General features: G+C 37.7%; 1 protein-coding gene and 1 non-coding gene across 2 annotated transcripts; one reads left to right on the plus strand and one right to left on the minus strand.

Moving 5' to 3' along the window:
* Positions 1-1,656: 1,656 nt before the first annotated feature.
* Positions 1,657-7,120, plus strand: LOC112776372 (E3 ubiquitin protein ligase DRIP2). Its single transcript, XM_025820517.3, has 7 exons — positions 1,657-2,219; positions 2,955-3,054; positions 3,721-4,000; positions 4,105-4,607; positions 4,775-4,825; positions 5,505-5,577; positions 6,687-7,120. Exons 1-7 carry the CDS (start codon positions 2,096-2,098, stop codon positions 6,858-6,860), a joined length of 1,305 nt encoding a protein of 434 aa, XP_025676302.1. The 5' UTR covers positions 1,657-2,095; the 3' UTR covers positions 6,861-7,120.
* Positions 7,121-15,342: 8,222 nt separating this feature from the next.
* LOC112781953 (small nucleolar RNA R71) lies at positions 15,343-15,446 on the minus strand. Its single transcript, XR_003192698.1, has one exon. It is a non-coding gene; the product is annotated as a small nucleolar RNA R71 (small nucleolar RNA).
* Positions 15,447-22,292: the final 6,846 nt, after the last annotated feature.

Genomic DNA, 22,292 nt, shown 5'->3' on the forward strand with positions numbered 1-22,292 from the left:
ATTAAAAATAAGTTAAATTATATATGTATTTATATATACGATAATTCTAAATAACTAAACTTTTTATATAATCAAATTCAACCAAATTATGATACATATATATGCTTTTTTTTGGTGTCATTAGTTATTTTATTCTCTTTTTTTTTCTTTGTCTTTCTCATTCTTTTTTCTTTTTTTATTAGATTCTTTCTCTTCTTTATTTTTCCTTCTACTCATTCTTTATCATCATCATCCTCGTCTTTGTTATCAATCCTATTTTCTTCTTTTTTTGATATTTTTTTTTGTTCTTATTTATCTTCTTATTTTGTTTATGTATTTTAAAAATTTATGAAGGAAAAAAATAAAAAAATAAAATACAAAAAATAATGATGATGATGAATGATATCAAAATTTTTTATATAAAACACAAATGATATAATAGAAATAACACCAAATGTGTTATACAAAATACATAAATTTTACCACAATAAATACAAAATTTAAATTTATTTTTACATCATATTGTAAGATAATTTGTTATTTAGGACTTAGAATTATACAATTCAACTTTAAAACAAATTTCTTTAGATAAAATTTTTAATTTTTAAAATAAAAAACATAAGAAAATACAGAAAAATTATACAATAATCAAACATAAAAAAGAAGAAGAAAAATATGTTGGAAGAAAGAAAAAAAAGATAAAATATGAAGGAAAAAAGTAGAAGAAGATATATTGGAAAAGGATAAAAAATTATGTGATTTACGCACATTTTATGAGGATAATTTTTGTTAGATTTGAGCCAATTTAATTAAATTTAGTTGACAAAAATATTTAGATATATAATAAAAATCAATAACATAAATATATGTTAATTAATTTAATAATTAATTTTTAATATGTATATAATATTTTTATAATAATTAATATGTTATAAATCAAAATAACCAGTCGAATATAATATTAGAAATAATTAAATAGACAAACCTATAATATTAGGTGAATAACTTTTTTATACAAGTGTTATACGATCAAGACCTTAAAAAAACTTTTATATTTATACTAGGCATCTAAAAATATATTATTTATAAAGTAAACATGAAAAAAAAATTATATTTTAATTATACAATAGTTATATAAGAGATAAAAATTTATGTGCGATTGTCTTCACATAAAATTTATAAATAAAAATTATTAAATAATAATTTAATTAAATATATTAAATTATTTGACAATTTTTATATATCAACTTTATATAAAAAATAATTACATTTAAATTTTTACTTATATAATAAAATGCTTGTGCATCTAGTAGGAAATGGATTTTTTCTATTTTTTTTAACATTTGAGAGAATAAAGTGTGATTCACCTTTAATTTTATAAATGGGATCCAAATTAAATAGGAGAGAGTACAATAAAATATGAGATTCTACACTGAACACTATCCAATTTTTTTTTTCACTGAACAAGGATCCACTCCCTCTAGTATTATTAAAAAATAAAAACTGAGATGCATTTGTAATATGAGGACCAAGCTAAGCATGGCTAAAAAAATTAACGTTTTGATTGTGAAGTGCAGCGTACTCCTTGATCAATATATGTGCATGGCAGCATGACTCAGCTAGTAAAGTCAAATGTCAACACAAGAAGAAGAAGACGACGCACGCGTACAAAGAGGGGTTAGTACATCCATCCATCTATCTAAACTAACATCTCGCCTTGTGTTGCGTTGTGTTGTGTTTGTGTTAAGCCTTAAACTTGTCTGGCTTCTCTTTAATTTTTTATTTTTTTCTCTTCTCTTCACTTCGCTTCATGCTGCCTCTCTCTATCTCTTTTTTGTCTTGGTTCTAAATTCTAAAACCAACACCTGAACCTGAACGGTGCCGCCTTCACCTCTCCAAACCCAACGTTAATTCTGTTCTCCAGATCCACCACCCTCTCTCTGCCTCTTCTTCGTTGTTGTACGTCCACTCGGAAAACTCACAACCGCACACACATTCTTCTGCTGCGTGGCGTTGTGCTGTGTTACGAACTTACTATTGTTATTATTATTACTATCCTGTTATTATTGTTGGTGTATATGTTTGATTGCGTTTGGGAGAAGCTATAATTAACGACATGGTGACGAACACCAACAAGGTCGTGAAAGTGAAGAGAGACACGCTAAGAGCATGCATGACATGCCCTCTTTGCAATAACCTCCTCAAAGATGCCACCACTATCTCTCTCTGCCTGCACACATGTATGTAATTTCATTCTCTATTCTTATTATTATTTATCCCCCTTTTCCTATTACTTCCTTCTCTCGCTTACTTCACTTCTTCTTCTTGATCCGTCTTATCTTCAATTCGATTCGATGCGTTTTCGCGATTTGGGTTTCCGCTTCTTTCAATGTACTTACCTTCTGATTCCTGATTTTCATGATCTGGGTTCCTTCACAGCATAGTATCTTCTTGTCAAAAAATTAATTACTATATGCTTTTAATTATATATATACACATCATGGTTTATATTACTGATTTGCGACTATTTGTTTGCTGTTATTATTATTATGACATGACACGATGAGAACGTTAAATTAACTCATGTTTTGTTGCAGTGATGGCAGCAGATACCTTACGCTACCAAGAGATAGAAATCTAACACATAATTTCCTTCTTTGTGCTCTATTGATTATTTGGATTTCTATGATTTTATACGGATATTAATTTAATCAATTCTCTTGCTTCAGTTTTGGTCCTTTTTAATTTCTTTTGCTTGCTCTTGTATTGTATCAAGTGTTTCTACAGCAAGTGTAGATGCAGTGGAATTTCATAATATATTATGTTCACTATACACTTGAACAGTTCCTGAACTGCGTTATATTATTATTCTGACAATACTTATTATATACATGTCTTGTTGTGTATCTGTTAGATTATTTTTTTGATGATTTCAAGAGTGTTTACAATGCATTAAACAATGAACCTTGCAACAGTTTGTAGGAAGTGTATATATGAGAAGCTCTCGGATGAGGAGGTGGATTGCTGTCCTGTGTGCAACATTGATCTAGGCTGCCTTCCGGTGGAAAAACTCAGGTTACTTGTTGTCTCCGACTGCTAACTTTCTTTCGCAATTTGTATGGTTTATTACTTCTTTGTATAGAATCCAAGAGAACAAAGATAAGGCTCTAATGTCCGGCGGCATATTTATATTTGTTTGTTTGTTTTTTTGTTTTGGTTATTCTGCTTCGTCTTCCTCCCCACCTCCTCTTTCTCATCTCTAAAACAAGAAACATGCAGCTACATATATATTATTACTATATTTTCCCTACTTTCAGAAATGTTGTTCAAAACATTTTCTTTTTGGCATCTACCTTAAGCTTTATTACCGATAATTATTTGAATTTTGGCAAAGAATATTGTTTAGTGAAAGTAGTATCACCTGCTATTGCATTGCATCGAGATTCTGTAAATAGTGCCAAGAGCTTAGATTTTGCATTGAGATTGTGTACATATTGCCAATAGCTAAGAATTTGCATCAAGATTGCTTGCATCTTATATGTTGATTTATTCTGGACTCTGCAGCTTTGATCCTTGCTGAAACCTGATGTTTATATAAGGACAATGTCTTCCTTGTCTCAAATCATATTAGCTTAGGATAATTTATTCTTATAAGGGATAAGGGATTGTATGCATAATATGTTTTATAGGACTTAGAAATTCCATGTCTTGTATTCACAGGTTCCTGTTAATTGTATGCAGGGCAGACCATAATTTACAAGACATAAGGGCTAAAATATTTCCTTATAAGAAAAGGAAGACCAAGATCAAGGAACCAGAAGTTTTGCCTTCAGTATCCCCACCTGCAAAGAGGAAGGAAAGATCACTTTCATCGTTGGTAGCTCCGAAAGTTTCGGCACAAACAGGCCTTACAGGAAAGAGGACAAAAACTGTGTCAAGAAAGGCTGCTGCATTACGTGGGTGCAGTTTTATTCTTGAAGAATCCATAAAAAAGGAAGAAACAAATGGTGGAGATAACATGGTAAGTCTTACTTGATTCATCGAATTTTGCTTCACAAGATGAGTTAGATGTGCATTGTTGCGGCACTTGGACTAATGAATCCAACAATTAATTCATTGTTGTAGGATTTGTCAACGCCCGAGCCTTCTAAGAAGAACAAGTCCAGCGAAAGCACGGAGAACAGTGTAGAACTTACAGAAGGTAAGGCTGATCTCTGGACACCGTTAAACTGCCTTGTCGAAGCCGCCAACAGAACAAAGTCCTCCAGGTCAAATTCACAAGCAGTTCCCCCTGCCAAATCGGACTCTCCAACTACTGCACATGATGCACGAGATATGTCTGAAATCACAAACAAAGCCGAGCTACCTGCTTCAGGTCAGAATGAAATAAGCATTCCAAAATCTAAGAGTAAGGATAATGGACACAAAGCAAAATTTGGTGATGGCAAGGATGGCAACAGCGTGCCTTCGGGACCAGTGAAGCGAAGAAGGTTGCGGCCTTCTGGTCAGAAAAAGGTTGCGCCGACTGAGGGGTCTACCTCAGCCCAAGTCATGCTAGATGCAACAAGGGGATACTGCAACAGAAAGAACACCCCTATTTGGTTTTCATTAGTTGCTTCAGAGGACCAGTAAGTTTAATTTTTCTGCATAAGAAATTCATGGTAGTCATCTATTGTTGATCTTTGGGTGCAGCCCTTACTTAGACTTTGCGTTAATGCGGAGTGCTTGTGCATCAGATTGCCCATCTATTATTAATGTTTCTTTTGAACTCAATAAAATTTTTGTCATTTTTCAGGAAAGGAGATGTTCCGTTGCCACAGGTCTCAGCATGTTACTTAAGAATAAAGTAACTATTCTGACACTTAAACTTTCTGCTTATCTGATTTTTATTTTTGCTTTTCTCCTTTTTAAATGAAGTATGTTCCTAGTTGTAAATGAGTAAGTACAACTTTGGCCTGCATATTGAGAATACTATAATTTCATATGTTGTTGTGTTCAAATTAGGCAAACTGTAAATAAAATATTAAATATTGAAAACTGGTCTATATTTGATATTTTTTTGCATGATTTCATAATCTGCAGAAGATTCAAGTACAGAAGAGAAGGGAAAAGAATTCCACTTCATTTTTTTCAGGAAAATTTCAGTATGATGCATAATAGGATTATGTGGTGTTCAGGCAGAAAATAGTGAAAATTAATCTCCCAATTCTGGAAATTAGTTTTGGATCAGTTCCAAGAGCAACCATATTTCTGAAAACAGCACATTGATGATCATTGTTTGGTTCTGCCAAGTTAATACTTGACGGTAGATGCAAAGTGTCTGAGTCACATTTTTTAACATAGGAGAAATTGACCTCCATATTGAATCATTTGATTTGTGTTGAGTTTTGTGCATCCTTCTATTGCTACTTGCTCTTTTTCCTCTTTCCTTTCTCATGTAATTTTCTTTTCTATATTTTTTTTTATATAATAAGGATAAGTTGGTCATAACTGCATGCTTCTTTTTGTTGCTGACCTCATCACAGGGATGGCACTGTGCCTGTTTCGTTTATTCAAAAGTACCTTGTGAAGAAACTTAATCTTGCCAGTGAAGCAGAGGTTAGTTGTTCATTATATATCACTAAGAACTAACACTGGCCAGCATAATCTCTATCTCTCTAATGTTTTCTGTTTCTTTCTCTCACTAAAGTTGTTACTCAATGAGTAATTCCTATTTTGATAATGACACTCCGGCTTTTACATTCATGCAAAAGTGCTATCGAAAACGTTATCTATGGAGTGACATTATAAAAAGTAGGAGTGGCAATATCCTCTCCCCATTAATTGTATGCTATATTAGATGTATGATACTTCACAAGACATGAGTGCAACTATTAAATACTAAAACATCTGGCAGCCAATTTCTAACTGTATTAAAATTAGTATTTTCCAAATAGCAAACTGTAAGAATACACAATTACTGTGTCCTCCCCCCCCCCCCCCCCCCTTCTCTTTTCTTTCTAAAATTTGAAGTTACTCAATGAGTCCTTATCAGCTGAAAACACGGCTCAAGTTTCCATGTATTGGTCTACAATTTGAATTATTTTTGTTTGCTGATGAGTCTCTCGGATTTTGTGATGTTAAGGTTCCCTATTATCGCCAATGTTCTATGTGAACTTCAATTGCCTTATCATTTGCTGGTGTTTCAATTTGAAAATTGTGTTACATTATATAATAAACAAATTTGGTTTAGTTTTTATTAACGAGAAAAACTCAAGCGCCAGCAAAATATATTGCTTTTGGTCAGCACTTTTAGTCGTCATCCCAATTTTTTTAATCTAACAATTCAATAACATATTTTTAGCCCACATTTTTAAACATTGCTGGGTAACTGCTGGCCAAAAACATATTCTGCTGGCCCTCTAGTATTTCTCTTTATTAACTATCAAGTACTCTTACGTCATATTTAACTAACTGGTTCCACGCAGATTAAAATGGTCTTTTTTGGTTATTGGGTTTGAAAATTAATTGTTTTTGTATAAGTAGCATCACTTGATTGGATGTAGTGTAAAGCCTTACTGATACTCTAATATTACATAAAAATTTATCTCTAAGGAGTTTTCATTCCCCCCAAAAAAAAATTGTGAATCTATTCAAGTTGAAATAAGCAAGAAATGGTAGGTGCATTATTAGTGCTAATTCTTTTCACGTACTGCTACTATTTACAGGTAGAAATAATGTGCCGGGGTCAACCAGTGCTGCCATCTCTGCAACTACACAACCTTGTAGATTTGTGGTTCAGAACAGCATCAACGTCAAAAAAGATACCAGCATCTGTAGGATCATCAGCCAAGGATTTTGTTATGGTTTTATCATATTGTCGAAAGGCCTTGCCACCTTGAAACAAGTCCATCCCCTATTCTGTTTTTATGTAATTTTGTCTCCACCAATTTACATGCAAACTCAACCTTTTTGTTATGGCATTCTCACTGATATTTCCGCCAAGGTATTTGTTCCATTGATTAAAATACCATGCGATGTATCTGTTTGATTTTGGTTTTCATCGTGACCTGAAAATGTGTACCCTCCAAGTTCATGTTGTCTATTATATTGTATTATAAGGATCATGAGAGATATTATAAGGATTGAGACAAATTCACGATTTCTTGCTTCTTATTGACCTATTGATGTCTTTCTCCTCATAGACATTAACACGAGATTCGTTATTAAGAAAGAAAGAAAGAAGATATAGGTGTAACGGGGAAATTTGATTTATACGACACATTTAACAATGCCAAGTTTTAGGGATGCTTCTTTAAATGGCATTTGGCCACAACACCCCAAAAAAAAAAAAAAAATCATAGTACATACACAGAACAAATCAGCCATCACTAGTATAAAAAAACGGGGGTGACTTTACACTTCTTAAACATAAAAAAAATTTATTCAAGACTCGCTGAAGTGTGCCTATAAGTACTATTTTATTTCTTCTTTTCTTCTCAAAAGACTATTAATAACGTATTTTTTTAGAATAAAATGATAAATAAGCTCCTGAAAATTTACACTTTTGATAAATTAAACTCAAGAAAAAAATCAATAAAGCTATTTACGATAATTGACTGATACGAATTTTTATCAAAGAATAAAGAACATAAGAGAAATCCTTAGAATTAGGGTAGAGAAAAAAAAGTAGAGTTTCTATTACATCATGCATATCTCACATTATTATATCATATTCTTATTTATAGTACCATTCTTTAATTGGATTATAGGTCCAATACTAATCCTATCATTATCCTATCCTTCAAAACAACCTTGTCCTCAAGGTTGTGGAAAAATATAACTCCTAATTAAATTTGTAAACGTGTATTACAATTAATAACAAAAATTAATTAATTCTAAAATAATATTTTCTATCTTATTCCTATTCTATTGCAAAAAAAAAAAAACCACCAAGATCCTATTGAAAAAATCTTTGTTCAATCCAAAACCAAAAAAATATAATTGTTGGAGAAATTTGAAAATAGACCAAAAGAACTGAAATTCTTAAAATTGGGCTTGAAGTCATTGTGTCATCCATCACCTTCTGATGTTGGGCTTCAGAAGTTAAAATTTGGCCCAATGCAATATCAAACCAAATTGCCCAAATTCCTTCTCCTTCCATACTTTCCCTACATCTCCATCAACTCCCCCTCCTCACATGGAAAAAAACCGTCGTCGCAGCTCCAACCAGCGTACCGCCAGCCGTCGCGAGCTCGCATGGAGTGTAACACCCTAATATTCAAATCCTTATACTCGAGTCATAAGTAAACGATAATAAGGTGGTACGACTCTCAAGGTGGATTTTTAATACATAGTTTATAAGTATATTAAAAGGAATATTAATCGAGAAGCCTAAAAACGAGTAAAAATAAAATCGCGAAATCGTAGCGCTCACGTATCGACAAAAAGAAGGTAAAGTGTGAACTGAAACGATATAAAGATAATTTTGTCAAGAAGAATAAGATAAAACAAAATATAGATATATAACATAAATAATTAGCCACTAGTCGTGACCCGCGAAGTTTAGACCGGTTAGGGTACAATATAAAAGCAATTTGACAACGTTAGGTCCTATTTCTACAAAATATACATAAAGCCTCTATAGGCAAGTTCCAAAAGAGGTTAATACATAATATAAGTTTTTCAATATAAAGATGGAGAGATCCTAAACAAAATATAAAGCAGAAAAATACAAGGTCTTCGCTGTTTTTCAGACAAACCGTAACTCACTGTTGAGCACCTGGACCTGCATCTGAAAAACAAGAGATGTATACGAAATGAGAACCCCCGACTGATGCCAGGGCATTTTGGCCAATTTCACTAACCTTTTTTTTACTATTTTTAGGGTAGTTTCATGCATTTCCTTAGAAAATAAGCTAGTTTTGGGTAGATATTCACTTACATCTTGATTCAAGCATACATTGTGCACTTTACATGATTTCATGAGGATTTTGCATGAATTTAATGACAAATTGGATGTTGTATTTCCCATGACTTGGACTAGAACTTTGATGCACTCTAGTGCTTGATTTCAGGACAAAGGAAGCAAGGAAGAACCACATTAGCAGCCACGTTAATCTAATTAACGTAACTCCTAACGTGGAATGGGAGTAACTTGCAAAGTTAATGAGAAAAGTAATTGCCAATAACGCTCTCGAAGCCATCATTGCCCACGTTAAGAGTCACGTTAACTAAGTTAACGTGAACTCTAACGTGGAGGAAAGGAAATGGAGCCAACGTTAGTGACACTTACCTTTGTCACTAACGTTAGACCAAGCTCATAAGTGGCCATGTTAAGAGCCACGTTAACTTAGTTAACGTGGCCTCTAACGTTAAGAAGTAAAGGGGAAGCCAACGTTAGTGACATTCAACTTTGTCACTAACGTTGGCCAAGTCACAATAAGCCACGTTAACTTCCACGTTAACCTAGTTAACGTGGAAGCTAACGTGAAGAAAGTAGGTGATCGACAACGTTAGTGACACCAAACATTGTCACTAACGTTGGGATTAACCCACACAAGCCCCAATAAGCCACGTTAACTCCCACGTTAACCTAGTTAACGTGGAAGCTAACGTGAAGAAGGAAGGTGATCGCCAACGTTAGTGACACCTAACATTGTCACTAACGTTGGAAGGAGCCCACACAAGCCACAATGAGCCACGTTAACTTAGTTAACGTGGAAGCTAACGTGAGGAGGAGAGATGATGAGCCAACGTTAGTGACATTCACCTTTGTCACTAACGTTGGAGATGGCTAGCACAGCCACGTTAAAGGCCACGTTAACCTAGTTAATGTGGACTCTAACGTGGGAGCTAGGGGCACATTGGAACGTTAGTGACAAAGGTAAGTGTCACTAACGTTCTCGAAGGTTGGCAAGCCTACGTTAAGGAGCCACGTTAACTAAGTTAACGTGGACTCTAACGTAGGGAAGGTGGAGGCTTCTCAATGTTATTGGGAAAGGTAAGTCCCAATAACGTGTGCGAAGGACAAAGAGGCAACGTTTGTGCCACTAACGTTGAGGTTAACGTGGCTCTTACTTGGGTGAGGAACGTTAGTGAAAAAGGTGATTGTCACTAACATTCTCGAATCCATATTTTCACTGAACGTTAATACCACTAACGTTCTGAGCTAAAGTCTCTGCCCACTTCACACTTTCTCTATGCAAGTAAAGCCAAGCCCAATGAAGAAGATAACTTCTTCAAACTCAAGATCCAAAGGCCCATACCCAAGACTTGAAGAGCTAACTAGAAGATCAGAAGAGTAGTATATATAGGAGTAGCTTTGAATTAAAAAGGGAGTTGGAAAATATAGGGAGCCTCTTGGCATAGAACTACTCTCGCTATTTTACTTTCTCTGCACTTCTAGTTTCATCATGTATTCTCCATCTTTATTTTCATTTTCCAGAGCTATGAACAACTAAACCCCTTTCATTGGGTTAGGGAGCTCTGTTGTAATTTGATGGATCAATACTAGTTTTCATTATTCTTCTTCTATCTTTTCTCTTGATTTTACTTGAAAGCTTTCGATCTTCATCCAATTGGGTAGTTATCTTGGAAAATAAGCTATTCAAACTTGGATCTCTTCTGAACCTTGAAAGAGGAATGAAGAGATCATGCTAGAAATACTTTCTCATGCTGGAGCAAATTGTGACTATAATCCTCTCAACACTTGATTTGGAAAATGCATGTGGTATAATCAGTGACCATACTTTATCTCTTCTCATGAGCAATTGACCAAGGATTTGGCTATTGATCAAGATTTGAGAGATTGAATTACAAGGAATCGTAATTCGATCACTTAAGATTGCCAATGAGATTAATGAGTGCATTGATTGAGGAAGAGATGAAAATGAAATTGATCCGGAGAATGCAACACCTCCTGAGCCCAATGAACTCCCCATTTCTGATCTTACCCATTCTCTTTAATTTATGTCATTTACTTTTATAAGAAATTACCCCATTCCCATTTAAGATTCTGCAATTTACTTTCCGTCATCTACATTCAGCTCTTTATTTCTAGCATTTACTTTTCTGTTATTTACTTTCCCGCCATTTAATTTTCTGCAATTCTCAACCCAAATTCTGATTCGCTCAACTAGAACATTCCTCTAATTAAAGTTGCTTGATCAATCAATCCCTGTGGGATTCGACCTCACTCTATTGTGAGTTTTTACTTGACGACAAATTCGGTACACTTGCCGAAGGAAATTTGTTATGAGACAAGTTTTCCGTGCATCAAGTTTATGGCGCCGTTGCCGGTGATTGATTGTGCATCAACAATGATTAAATTGGAAGATAACTAGATTGAGCATTTTTGTTTTGTTTGATTTAATTTTCTATTTGAGTAATTTACTTTCAGTTTTAGTTAATTTCTTCCCTTCCCCCTACTTTTTCGTTTTTAGTTATTTACCATTCATTTCACTAACCCACTAACTGTTTGATATATTGCATCACTCACACTAACAGTCATTCTGATAGAAATACTTTCTGCATCTATTTTCCTTGCTTGTACTTGTTGGTTGTATGACAGGGAGAAGAAGCGGGGCTTCAACTTCCTTTGATTCTGAACCTGAGAGGACCTTCTTTAGATTAAGGAGGGAAGCAAGAGGAAAAAGAGTAGTTGGTGCCGAGGAAGAGGAGGAATACTTTGAACCAAACATGGAAGACAACATGGAAAACCATCATGAAGAAGAGGCTCACAACCATGGCGGAGGAGGTCGAGCAAATCATGCTGGGGAGGATAGAAGAGTTTTAGGCTCTTACATCAATCCAAACCCAGGAAACTGTGGAAGTAGCATTCAAAAGCCAACCATCCATGCCAACAATTTTGAACTAAAACCACAGCTCATCACCCTTGTTCAGAACAACTGTTCGTTCGGAGGAAGTGTCCAAGAAGACCCCAATCAACATCTAACCACCTTCCTGAGAATATGTGACACAGTGAAGTCTAATGGTGTTCATCCTGACGCCTATAGACTGCTCTTATTTCCATTCTCACTCAAGGATAAGGCAGCCAAGTGGCTGGAGTCTTTCTCGAAGGAGAGCTTGACAACCTGGGAAGATGTGGTTAACAAATTCTTAGCAAGATTTTACCCTCCTCAACGAATCAATAGGCTGAGAGCTGAGGTCCAAACTTTCAGGCAACAAGATGGTGAGACTCTGATGCCAGGGCATCTTGGTCAGTTTCACTGACCTTTTCTTTACTATTTTTAGGGTAGTTTCATGCATTTCTTTAGGAAATAAGCTAGTTTTGGGTAGATATTCACCTACACCTTGATTCAAGCATACATTGTGCATTTTACATTATTTCATGAGGATTTTGCATGAATTTAGTGACAAATTGTATGCTGCATTACCCATGACTTGGACTAGAACTTTGATGCACTCTGTTGCTTGATTTCAGGACCAAAGGAAGCAAGGAAAGGGAGGTAACTTGCAAGGTTAATGAGAAAAGTGATTGCCAATAACACTCTCAAAGCCATCATTGCCCACGTTAAGAGTCACGTTAACTAAGTTAACGTGCACTCTAACGTGGAGAAGGGAAGTTGAGCCAACGTTAGTGACACTTAACGTTGTCACTAACGTTGGCAAACACTCATGAGTGGCCACGTTAGAGCCCACGTTAACCTAGTTAACGTGGCCTCTAACGTTAAAGGGGGAAGAAAAGCCAACGTTAGTGACATTCAACATTGTCACTAACGTTGGCCTAAGGATGCAACACACCACGTTAACTCCCACGTTAACTTGGTTAACGTGGGAGCTAACATGAGAAGTGAGAGTTGTCGACAACGTTAGTGACTCTCAACATTGTCACTAACGTTGGAAGCAACCACACAACCCCCCAAGGAGCCACGTTAACTTCCACGTTAACTTAGTTAACGTGGAAGCTAACGATGAGGAATGAATGATGAGCCAACGTTAGTGACACTCAACATTGTCACTAACGTTGGGATGGCTAAGAATGGCCACGTTAGAAGCCACGTTAACCTATTTAACGTGGACTCTAACATGAGATCTAGGGGCACATTGGAACGTTAGTGACAATGTTGAGTGTCACTAATGTTCTCGAAGTTTGGCAAGGCCACGTTAGAAGCCACGTTAACCTAGTTAACGTGGGCTTTTACGTGAAGCAAATAGGGGCACACTGGAACGTTAGTGACAATGTTGAGTGTCACTAACGTTCTCGAAGTTTGGCAAGGCCACGTTAGAAGCCACGTTAACCTAGTTAACGTGGGCTCTAACGTGAGGCATAGGGGTACATTGGAACGTTAGTGAAAATGTTAAGTGTCACTAACGTTCTCGAACTTATACTTTCACTAAATGTTAACACCCCTAACGCCCTGAGCTAAAGTCTCTGCCCACTTAGCACTTTCTCTCTGCAAGTAAAGCCAAGCCCAAATGAAGAAAAGAACTGCTTCAAACTCAAGATCCAAAGGCCAAAGACTTGAAGAGCAAACTAGAAGCTGAGATGAGTAGTATATATAAGAGTACATTTGAATTGTAAAAGGGAGTTCGGAAAGTTGGAAAAAGAGAATTACTCTCTGTATTTTACTTTCTCTGCAATTTCTAGTTCTATGATGTATTCTCCATCTTTATTTTCATTTTCAAGAGCTATGAACAACTAAACCCCTTTCATTGGGTTAGGGAGCTCTGTTGTAATTTGATGGATCAATACTAATTTTCATTATTCTTCTTCTATCTTTTCTCTTGATTTTACTTGAAAGCTTTCGATCTTCATCCCATTGTGTAGTTATCTTGGAAGAGAAGCTATTCAAACTTGGATCTCTTTTGAACCTTGAAAGAGGAATGAAGAGATCAAGCTAGAAATGCTTTCTCATGCTGGACCAAATTGGGTTTGGATGGGTATGTGACTATAACCCTCTCAATACTTGATTTGGGAAATGCATGTGGTATAATCAGTGACCATACTTCATCTCTTCTCATGAGCAATTGACCAAGGAATTGGCTATTGATCAAGATTTGAGAGATTGAATTGCAAGAAATTGTAATTCAATCACTTAAGATTGCCAAGGAGATCAATGAGTGCATTGATTGAGGAAGAGATAAAAATGAACTTGATCCGGACAATTGCAACATCTCCTAAGCCCAATGAACTCCCCATCTCTGATCTTACCCATTCTCTTTAATTTCTGCCATTTACTTTTATGAGCAAATCCCCCATTCCCATTTACAATTCTGCAATTTATATTCAGTCATTTACTTCCAGTCCTTTAATTCTAGCATTTACTTTTCTGTTATTTACATTTCCGCCATTTTATTTTCTGTAACTATCAACCCAAATTCTGGATTTACTCAACTGGAACATTCTTCTAATTAAAGTTGCTTGATCAATCAATCCCTGTGGGATTCGACCTCACTCTATTGTGAGTTTTTACTTGACGACAAATTTGGTACAGTTGCCGAAAGGAGATTTGTTGAGAGACAAGTTTTCCGTGCATCAAGTTTATGGCGCCGCTGCCGGGGATTGATTGTGCATTAACAATGATTAAATTGGAAGATCACTAGATTGAGCATTTTTATTTTTGTGAATTTCATTTTCTGTTTGAGTGATTTACTTTTTGTTTTCGTTAAACTTCTTCCCTTCCGCCTCTACTCTTTTGTTTTACTTTGTTATTTTCAATTCTGTTTGCCAACCCAGTAACTGTTTGATATATTGCATCACCCACAACTAACAGTAATTCTGACACAAATACTTTCTGCACCTATCTTTTCTTGCTTGCACTTGATGGTTGTATGACAGGGAGAAGAAGCGGGGCTTCAACTTCCTTCGATTCTGAACCTGAGAGGACCTTCCTTAGATTAAGGAGGGAGGCAAGAGGAAAGAAAGTGGTTGGTGCTGAGGAAGAAGAGGAATTCTTTGAAACAAACATGGAAGACAACATGGAAAACCATCATGAAGAAGAGGATCACAACCATGGAGGAGGAGGTAGAGCAAATCATGCTGGGGAGGATAGAAGAGTTTTGGGCTCTTACATCAATCCAAACCCAGGCAATTGTGGAAGTAGCATCCAAAAGCCAACAATCCATGCCAACAGCTTTGAACTTAAACCACAGCTCATCACCCTTGTTCAGAACAACTGCTCGTTTGGAGGAGGTGTTCAAGAAGACCCCAATCAACATTTGACCACCTTCCTGAGAATATGTGACACAGTGAAGTCTAATGGTGTTCACCCTGATGCCTATACACTGCTCCTATTTCCATTCTCACTTAGGGACAAAGTAGCCAAGTGGCTGGAATCCTTCCCAAGGGAAAGCTTGACAACTTGGGAAGACGTGGTGAACAAACTTTTAGCAAGATTTTACCCTCCTCAACGAATCAATAGGCTGAGAGCTGAGGTCCAAACTTTCAGGCAACAAGATGGTGAGACTCTATATGAAGCATGGGAGAGGTTCAAGGACTTAACAAGGAGGTGTCCACCTGACATGTTCAACGAATGGGTGCAGCTGCACATTTTCTATGAAGGACTCTCTTATGAGTCAAAGAAGGCCGTAGACCATTCATCCGGAGGATCTTTGAACAAGAAGAAGACTATTGAGGAAGCCATAGATGTTATTGAAACAGTAGCAGAGAACGACTACTTCTATGCTTCCGAAAGAGGGAACACAAGAGGAGTAATGGAGCTAAATAATGTAGATGCTCTGTTGGCCAAAACAAGCTCATTACCCAGCAGCTGGCTGACCTCACCAAGAAGATGGAGATGAACCAAGTAGCAGCAATCTCCACTTCAACAACAACCAAGAAGAGTGAATGAAGAAGCAGAGGGAGTCAGGAGCAAGCCAACTACATTGGGAATTCACCAAGGAAAAACTATGATCCATACTCCAAGACCTATAACCCTGGATGGAGAAAGTGAGCAAGATCAAAACCAAGACCAGAGACGTTACAACTCCAACAACAATGCAGCTCACCAGCAATTCACACAGAGGACATCTCAACACCCCCACAACAACACTTCTCCACACACCTATCAAAACCAAAATAGCACATCTGCTCCGAATCACTCATCAATTGATGACAAGCTCTCTAAGATTGAAGCCCTACTTGAAGGAATATGCCAAGAGATTCAAGAAAATAAAGTGTTCAAAGAGGAGGTGCGAGCCAATATTAAGAACCAGGGAGAGACCATCAGGAAGCTGGAATTTCAGGTGGGATATTTAGCTGAGAAGATTCCCAAACCTACTGATAGCTTCCCAAGTGACACGGAGAAAAACCCCAAAAGAGAAGCAAAGAAAGTAAGATGGGAAGATTGCAAAATGGTCACTGCGAGTGATCAAGAGACTGAAGACAGGCAAGGCAAACTTTGCAAACAACCTGAAGACAACTCAACAAAGGAGGAGGATAGAGATCGCCAAGAACCAGAAATCTCACAACAAGAGCTGCTGAAGCTCTATGCACCCTTCCCTCAACTGCTCAATGGTGCTGTGGGAAAAAGAATATACTCAAGGTTCCTAGACTTGTTTGCATCTCTGCATGTGAACATACCATTCATCAAGGCAATTCAACAAATGCCTGCATTCATCAAGTATATGAAGGAACTTCTTCCCTGGAAAAGCTCACTCAAAGAAGGCCAGACTATAGTGATGAACAAGGAATGTAGTGCCCTTATTCAACATGAGTTGCCTACAAAAGGAAGAGATCCAGGGAGTTTTCACATCCCTTGTGCCATAGGTGAAACTATGTTCGATAGAGCACTATGTGATTTAGGGGCCAGCATCAACTTACTACCCTTATCCCTGGCAAAGAGGCTGCAGATCAATGAGATAATACCCACAGATGTAATCATCAGACTGGCTGACAAAACTCAAAAGCAAGCAATAGGAGTGGTGGAAAATGTGTTGCTAAAAGTTGGGAAATACTTTCTCCCAACAGACTTTGTCATCCTGGACATGGAAGAGAGTCACACTCATCCAATCATATTGGGAAGACCATTCCTAGCTACGGCCAGAGCACTTATCGATGTAGAGAAAGGGGAGCTAATATTGAGAATCCATGATGAATGACTCAGCTTCAATGTTTTCAAACTCTCACAAGAAACAGATCAAGAGGACAAGGAACTAAGCACAAATGATAATGAGACACTGAAGGAGGAAACAAGCACTGAAGCACAACCAGTTCATTCTGAGATCCCCTTAATAGATAAACAAGGAAAACAGCAATTGCCACAGCTCAAGGAAAAGTTGGAGGAACCTAAACCTCTAGAGGCAGGTGAAGACAGCACCATAACTCCTTTAGAAAAAGAGGTCACCAAGGGGAAGGCAACATCAAAAGAAACAAAGAAGAAGGTACCAAGGAGGTGGAGGAACAAGAAAATCCCTACAGAAGATTTCTCTCTAGGGGATAGAGTTGTCTCAGCTTACTTCCCAGATATTCCCCCTAATCTCCCCACTGTACCATCTCAGTTACCCAAGGTCTTCACTATCAACAGAGTTCTTTCCCTGGAACATGTGGAGATCATTGATCCAACCAATGGATATAAGTCCACATCAAGAGGGGAGGACTTTAAGCACTACCAACCACTCTGATGAAGGAAAAACGTCAAGCTAGTGACGCTAAAGAAGCGCTTCATAGGAGGCAACCCATGTTTTATATGTTTTTAAAATAATGAATAAATCAATGTTTATGAATTTCAACCCAAACTTGATAAACACTTGGTGAAACCTTTATCATGTAGTATATAGTGAAGAACAAGTTTGGTGTTCAAAGCAAACCAAGATGCATGCTAGTCTTGGGAGCTTTGAACAAAATTTTTCATCACATTGCTTCAAACTAAGTTTGGTGTCACCCCATGGTGCCACCAAGATGCATATAAGGACCCACCAATAGTTAGTTAGTTAGTTGGAATTCATAAATAAAAAAATCAAATCCTTTCTTCCCTTTTATTAATATTAGCCGTAAAGTTCATATGGTCATTTTAATATCTTTTCTTACTTTTCTTAGTTTGTCTTTATAGGAAAAGAAAAGGAGCATAAAAAGGGATAGATTGGACAACCAAACAAAGAAGGTTCGGACACCACAAAAGGAGGGGCTACACACTTGTTCTAAAAAGGGAATACATCGGAAAATGTTGCCATGCAACATTGAAAAAATGGCACCCCTAGAAGACCGAGCAATCCCCATCATAAAGTGATGATCCTTGTCTTCTAGCCATGCATAACCCCAACCGTCCATCAAGTGACCACTTCATCAATCTACACCCTCCATTCTCTCACAACTTCTCTATATAAACGACCCTTGTCCGTACCACCCTTCATTGTCATCACACACCCTTCACCACTCTTCCTTTTGGTACAAGACACCCTCTATCCGATTACAAACATTCCTCCCTTCACTCTCTTCATTGCCATAAAACCCTAAACAACCAAAAGTTTCCACAACCTTACCACCTTCACATATTAACTATCATTCATGGCGTCTTCGGGTTCTAAAAGAAGGAAGGGAAAGGAACCCATGGAAGAACACCCATATGATGAAAGGAGATTTAGAAGCTTGCATCATGCATTGCAATACGGGTGGATGGTTGATAAGGAAATCATTTATGAGCTGGAATTTCAAGTTACAAAGACTGAGTGCCCCAAAATTACAGAGAAGATAGAAAGGAGAAGATGGGAACTCCTCACTGACCCGGTCATTAAGGTGAATGCAAATCTCATAAGAGAATTTTATGCAAATGCGGTTCGATATGATAAGAAGGATGAGTCTTACACAAGCTTTGTGAGAGGAAAGATGGTGGACTTTGGTCCCATGAGTGTCATGAGGGCATTGAAGCTACGGTCTATACAATTTGAAGAAGAAAGCTATCACTCAAGATTGGACAACCCCAATTATGACCAGATTCTGCAAGATATTTGTGTACCAGGAGCTGACTGGGAAAGAGGTGCGGGAAATAACCCAAAGTTCATCAAGAGAACATATCTCACTCCTGAAGCCAAGGGGTGGTTTGAGCTAGTGAGAAGGTCTATTCTCCCAGCTGCAAACAACTCGGAGATGAATGTCAAGAGAGCCACAATGGTGCACTGTATACTGAAGGGAGGAGAAATCAAGGTTCATGAACTCATAGCTGAAGGTATTAGAAAGATGGTAGAGAAAAGCGACTCAAGAGGAACGTTAGGTCACCCCCAGCACTATTTACCAAATATGCAAGAAAGCTGGGATAGTTTTTGAAGATGAGAACCCCATGTGGATAAAGGAAGGCATCCCAATAACTGTACGAAGGATGAAAGCTGCAGCATCCCCTCTGCCTCAGCGGAAGCAAAGGAAGAAAACAGCCCCTCAAGTAGTGGAAGGACAAGTCTTAGAGGGTCAAGCACAACAGACCTTGGACATGCACCAATTGCAGGAGGCCATTGATGGCTTGTCTAGATAATATTTGGAAAGCCAAGGAGCACAGAAAGAGCTTCAACTACAGATTTTGGGGCAGCAAGAGGAAACACTTTCAAGATGGATGACTCAGCAAGGTGAGTGGCAAAGGCAAATGATGGAACAACAACTAAGTCAAGGACAACAATGGGGAAAAACATTCAACAGGATGGAACAAAGGCAAAATGAGCAACAAGAATCCACCCAGAGGCTAATCAACATCTAAGCACATCAAGGGGCGCACATACATGAGATGCATCGAAGCAAATAGAACAGGCAGAACTATTGGACGAGCAAAGGGCATTCGCAGAAGGAGTTTACATGAGCGAAACAGGACATCATATAAACACTCAAGCCAGGCTCGGTTACTTAGTGGGACAGCTGCCAATATTGCATCCAGGAATAGCCAAGTATGACGAAATGAAGGATGAATTAGCACGAAAGGAAAGACAAAGGGTGGAAGAGAGTCATGAGTCAGTGAGGAAGGCACTTGAGGATTGGAAGCAAGCAAGATTGGCAAGGATGCGAGGAAATGCAAGAAGAAACAAGGAGGACAAGCAAGGAAAAGAGCATGGACATCCACAATAGTAAAAGGTGGTGGAGTTCCTTCTTTGTTCCATCTTTCTCTATGTTTTAAATAAGGAAGATCTTGTATGAAATAGAACTTGCTTCCATGTTATGTTTAAACCTTTTTCAATTATGTCTTTTAAGTTTTTGGTATTGAAGAAAGTCTATGTGCACTAGTCTTTATGTCACTGCATCCTTACTTTACTTTCTTCTAAGCTTGTCCCTTTGAATCAAATGAAGAAGAGAATGTTTATGTTTTTAAAGGACCAGAGTAGAGTTCATAATGTGGAAGTGCATTCATGAATCTTTGGGGTAGTCATAAGTTAGCTAAGTTGGTTCAACCACAAGGCTAGGAGGACAACTATCTATCCTGAATACTTGACTTTGGATATACCCATGAGACTAAGTTAATAACAAGATCCTAATAAGAGAAAAGGGAAAGAACAATGGAAGTGAAAAAAACAAAAGAAAAAGAGTAAGCAATAAGGCTAGGCACCAATGGTTTGGACCTTGAGACAAGTGTCTGTGGTGCTCCTGTGTGAGGGATCTACTTGGATGAATAAGCTCTCAGGGGTGCTTTATCACTTGGTAACTTGGGTTAACTAACCCGAGATTATCAGCTGAAAATCCATTATCAAGAGTAACCCTCACTACAGAACATTTAGTAACCCAAAGAGGTACTGGACACCAAGGTCTCAAGAAAAGAAAATAAATGAACTATATGCCTGTGGTGTGTATGTATGGGGGAGAGACTTGAGGGAGTAAGTCCTTAGGGGTGCTTCAACACCTAGCACCTTGAACCAACTGGTTCGGGAGTGTTGGCTGAAAGCTTATCTTAAAGAGTTGCCCCCTTACAGAGCACTTAGCCTAAATAACACAAATAAACCTTGAAATAACAATAAAAGGATCAATGAATAAAAGTCTCATGGGATGTAAACAAAGTAAGTGTTTAGGGACATGATAAAAGTCTGAAAGCCAGTAATGGAATGAACCTAAGTTGCTATGTATGAAACCACCATAAAATCAGTAACATGACTTCCACAAGAATGACTCATTCCTCTAGATATTCCATTCATCATTCTCCTGTTCCAGTACTTGCTTAGGGACAAGCAAGCTTTAAGTTTGGTGTTGTGATGCCAGGGCATCTTGGCCAGTTTCACTGACCTTTTCTTTACTATTTTTAGGGTAGTTTCATGCATTTCTTTAGGAAATAAGCTAGTTTTGGGTAGATATTCACCTACACCTTGATTCAAGCATACATTGTGCATTTTACATTATTTCATGAGGATTTTGCATGAATTTAGTGACAAATTGTATGCTGCATTACCCATGACTTGGACTAGAACTTTGACGCACTCTGTTGCTTGATTTCAGGACCAAAGGAAGCAAGGAAAGGGAGGTAACTTGCAAGGTTAATGAGAAAAGTGATTGCCAATAACACTCTCAAAGCCATCATTGGCCACGTTAAGAGTCATGTTAACTAAGTTAACGTGCACTCTAACGTGGAGAAGGGAAGTTGAGCCAACGTTAGTGACACTTAACATTGTCACCAATGTTGGCAAACACTCATGAGTGGCCACGTTAGAGCCCACGTTAACCTAGTTAACGTGGCCTCTAACGTTAAAGGGGGAAGAGAAGCCAACGTTAGGGACATTCAACATTGTCACTAACGTTGGCCTAAGGATGCAACACCACATTAACTCCCACATTAACTTGGTTAACGTGGGAGCTAACGTGAGAAGTGAGAGTTGTCGACAACGTTAGTGACACTCAACATTGTCACTAACGTTGGAAGCAACCACACAACCCCCCAGGGAGCCACGTTAAATTCCACGTTAACTTAGTTGACGTAGAAGCTAACGATGAGGAATGAATGATGAGCCAACTTTAGTGACACTCAACATTGTCACTAACGTTGGGATGGCTAAGAATGGCCACGTTAACCTAGTTAACGTGGACTCTAACGTGAGATCTAGGGGCACATTGGAACGTTAGTGACAATGTTGAGTGTCACTAATGTTCTCGAAGTTTGGCAAGGCCACGTTAGAAGCCACGTTAACCTAGTTAACGTGGGCTTTAACGTGAAACAAATAGGGGCATACTGGAACGTTAGTGACAATGTTGAGTGTCACTAACGTTCTCGAAGTTTGGCAAGGCCACGTTAGAAGCCACGTTAACCTAGTTAACGTGGGCTCTAACGTGAGGCAAAGGGGTACATTGGAACGTTAGTGAAAATGTTAAGTGTCACTAACGTTCTCGAACTTATACTTTCACTAAATGTTAACACCCCTAACGCCCTGAGCTAAAGTCTCTGCCCACTTAGCACTTTCTCTCTGCAAGTAAAGCC

This window comes from Arachis hypogaea, chromosome 19, assembly GCF_003086295.3.
Source record: "Arachis hypogaea cultivar Tifrunner chromosome 19, arahy.Tifrunner.gnm2.J5K5, whole genome shotgun sequence".
Taxonomy (NCBI): Eukaryota; Viridiplantae; Streptophyta; class Magnoliopsida; order Fabales; family Fabaceae; genus Arachis; species Arachis hypogaea.

What these genes read in the sequence shown, in the direction of transcription:
- LOC112776372 (XM_025820517.3), top strand. Translation starts at nt 2,096, where the DNA reads ATGGTGACGAACACCAACAAGGTCGTGAAAGTGAAGAGAGACACGCTA. An exon ending in CTTCCGGTGGAAAAACTCAG is followed by an intron (nt 3,055 to 3,720) that starts GTTACTTGTTGT and finishes AATTGTATGCAG; the next exon opens with GGCAGACCATAATTTACAAG. An exon ending in CAAATGGTGGAGATAACATG is followed by an intron (nt 4,001 to 4,104) that starts GTAAGTCTTACT and finishes TCATTGTTGTAG; the next exon opens with GATTTGTCAACGCCCGAGCC.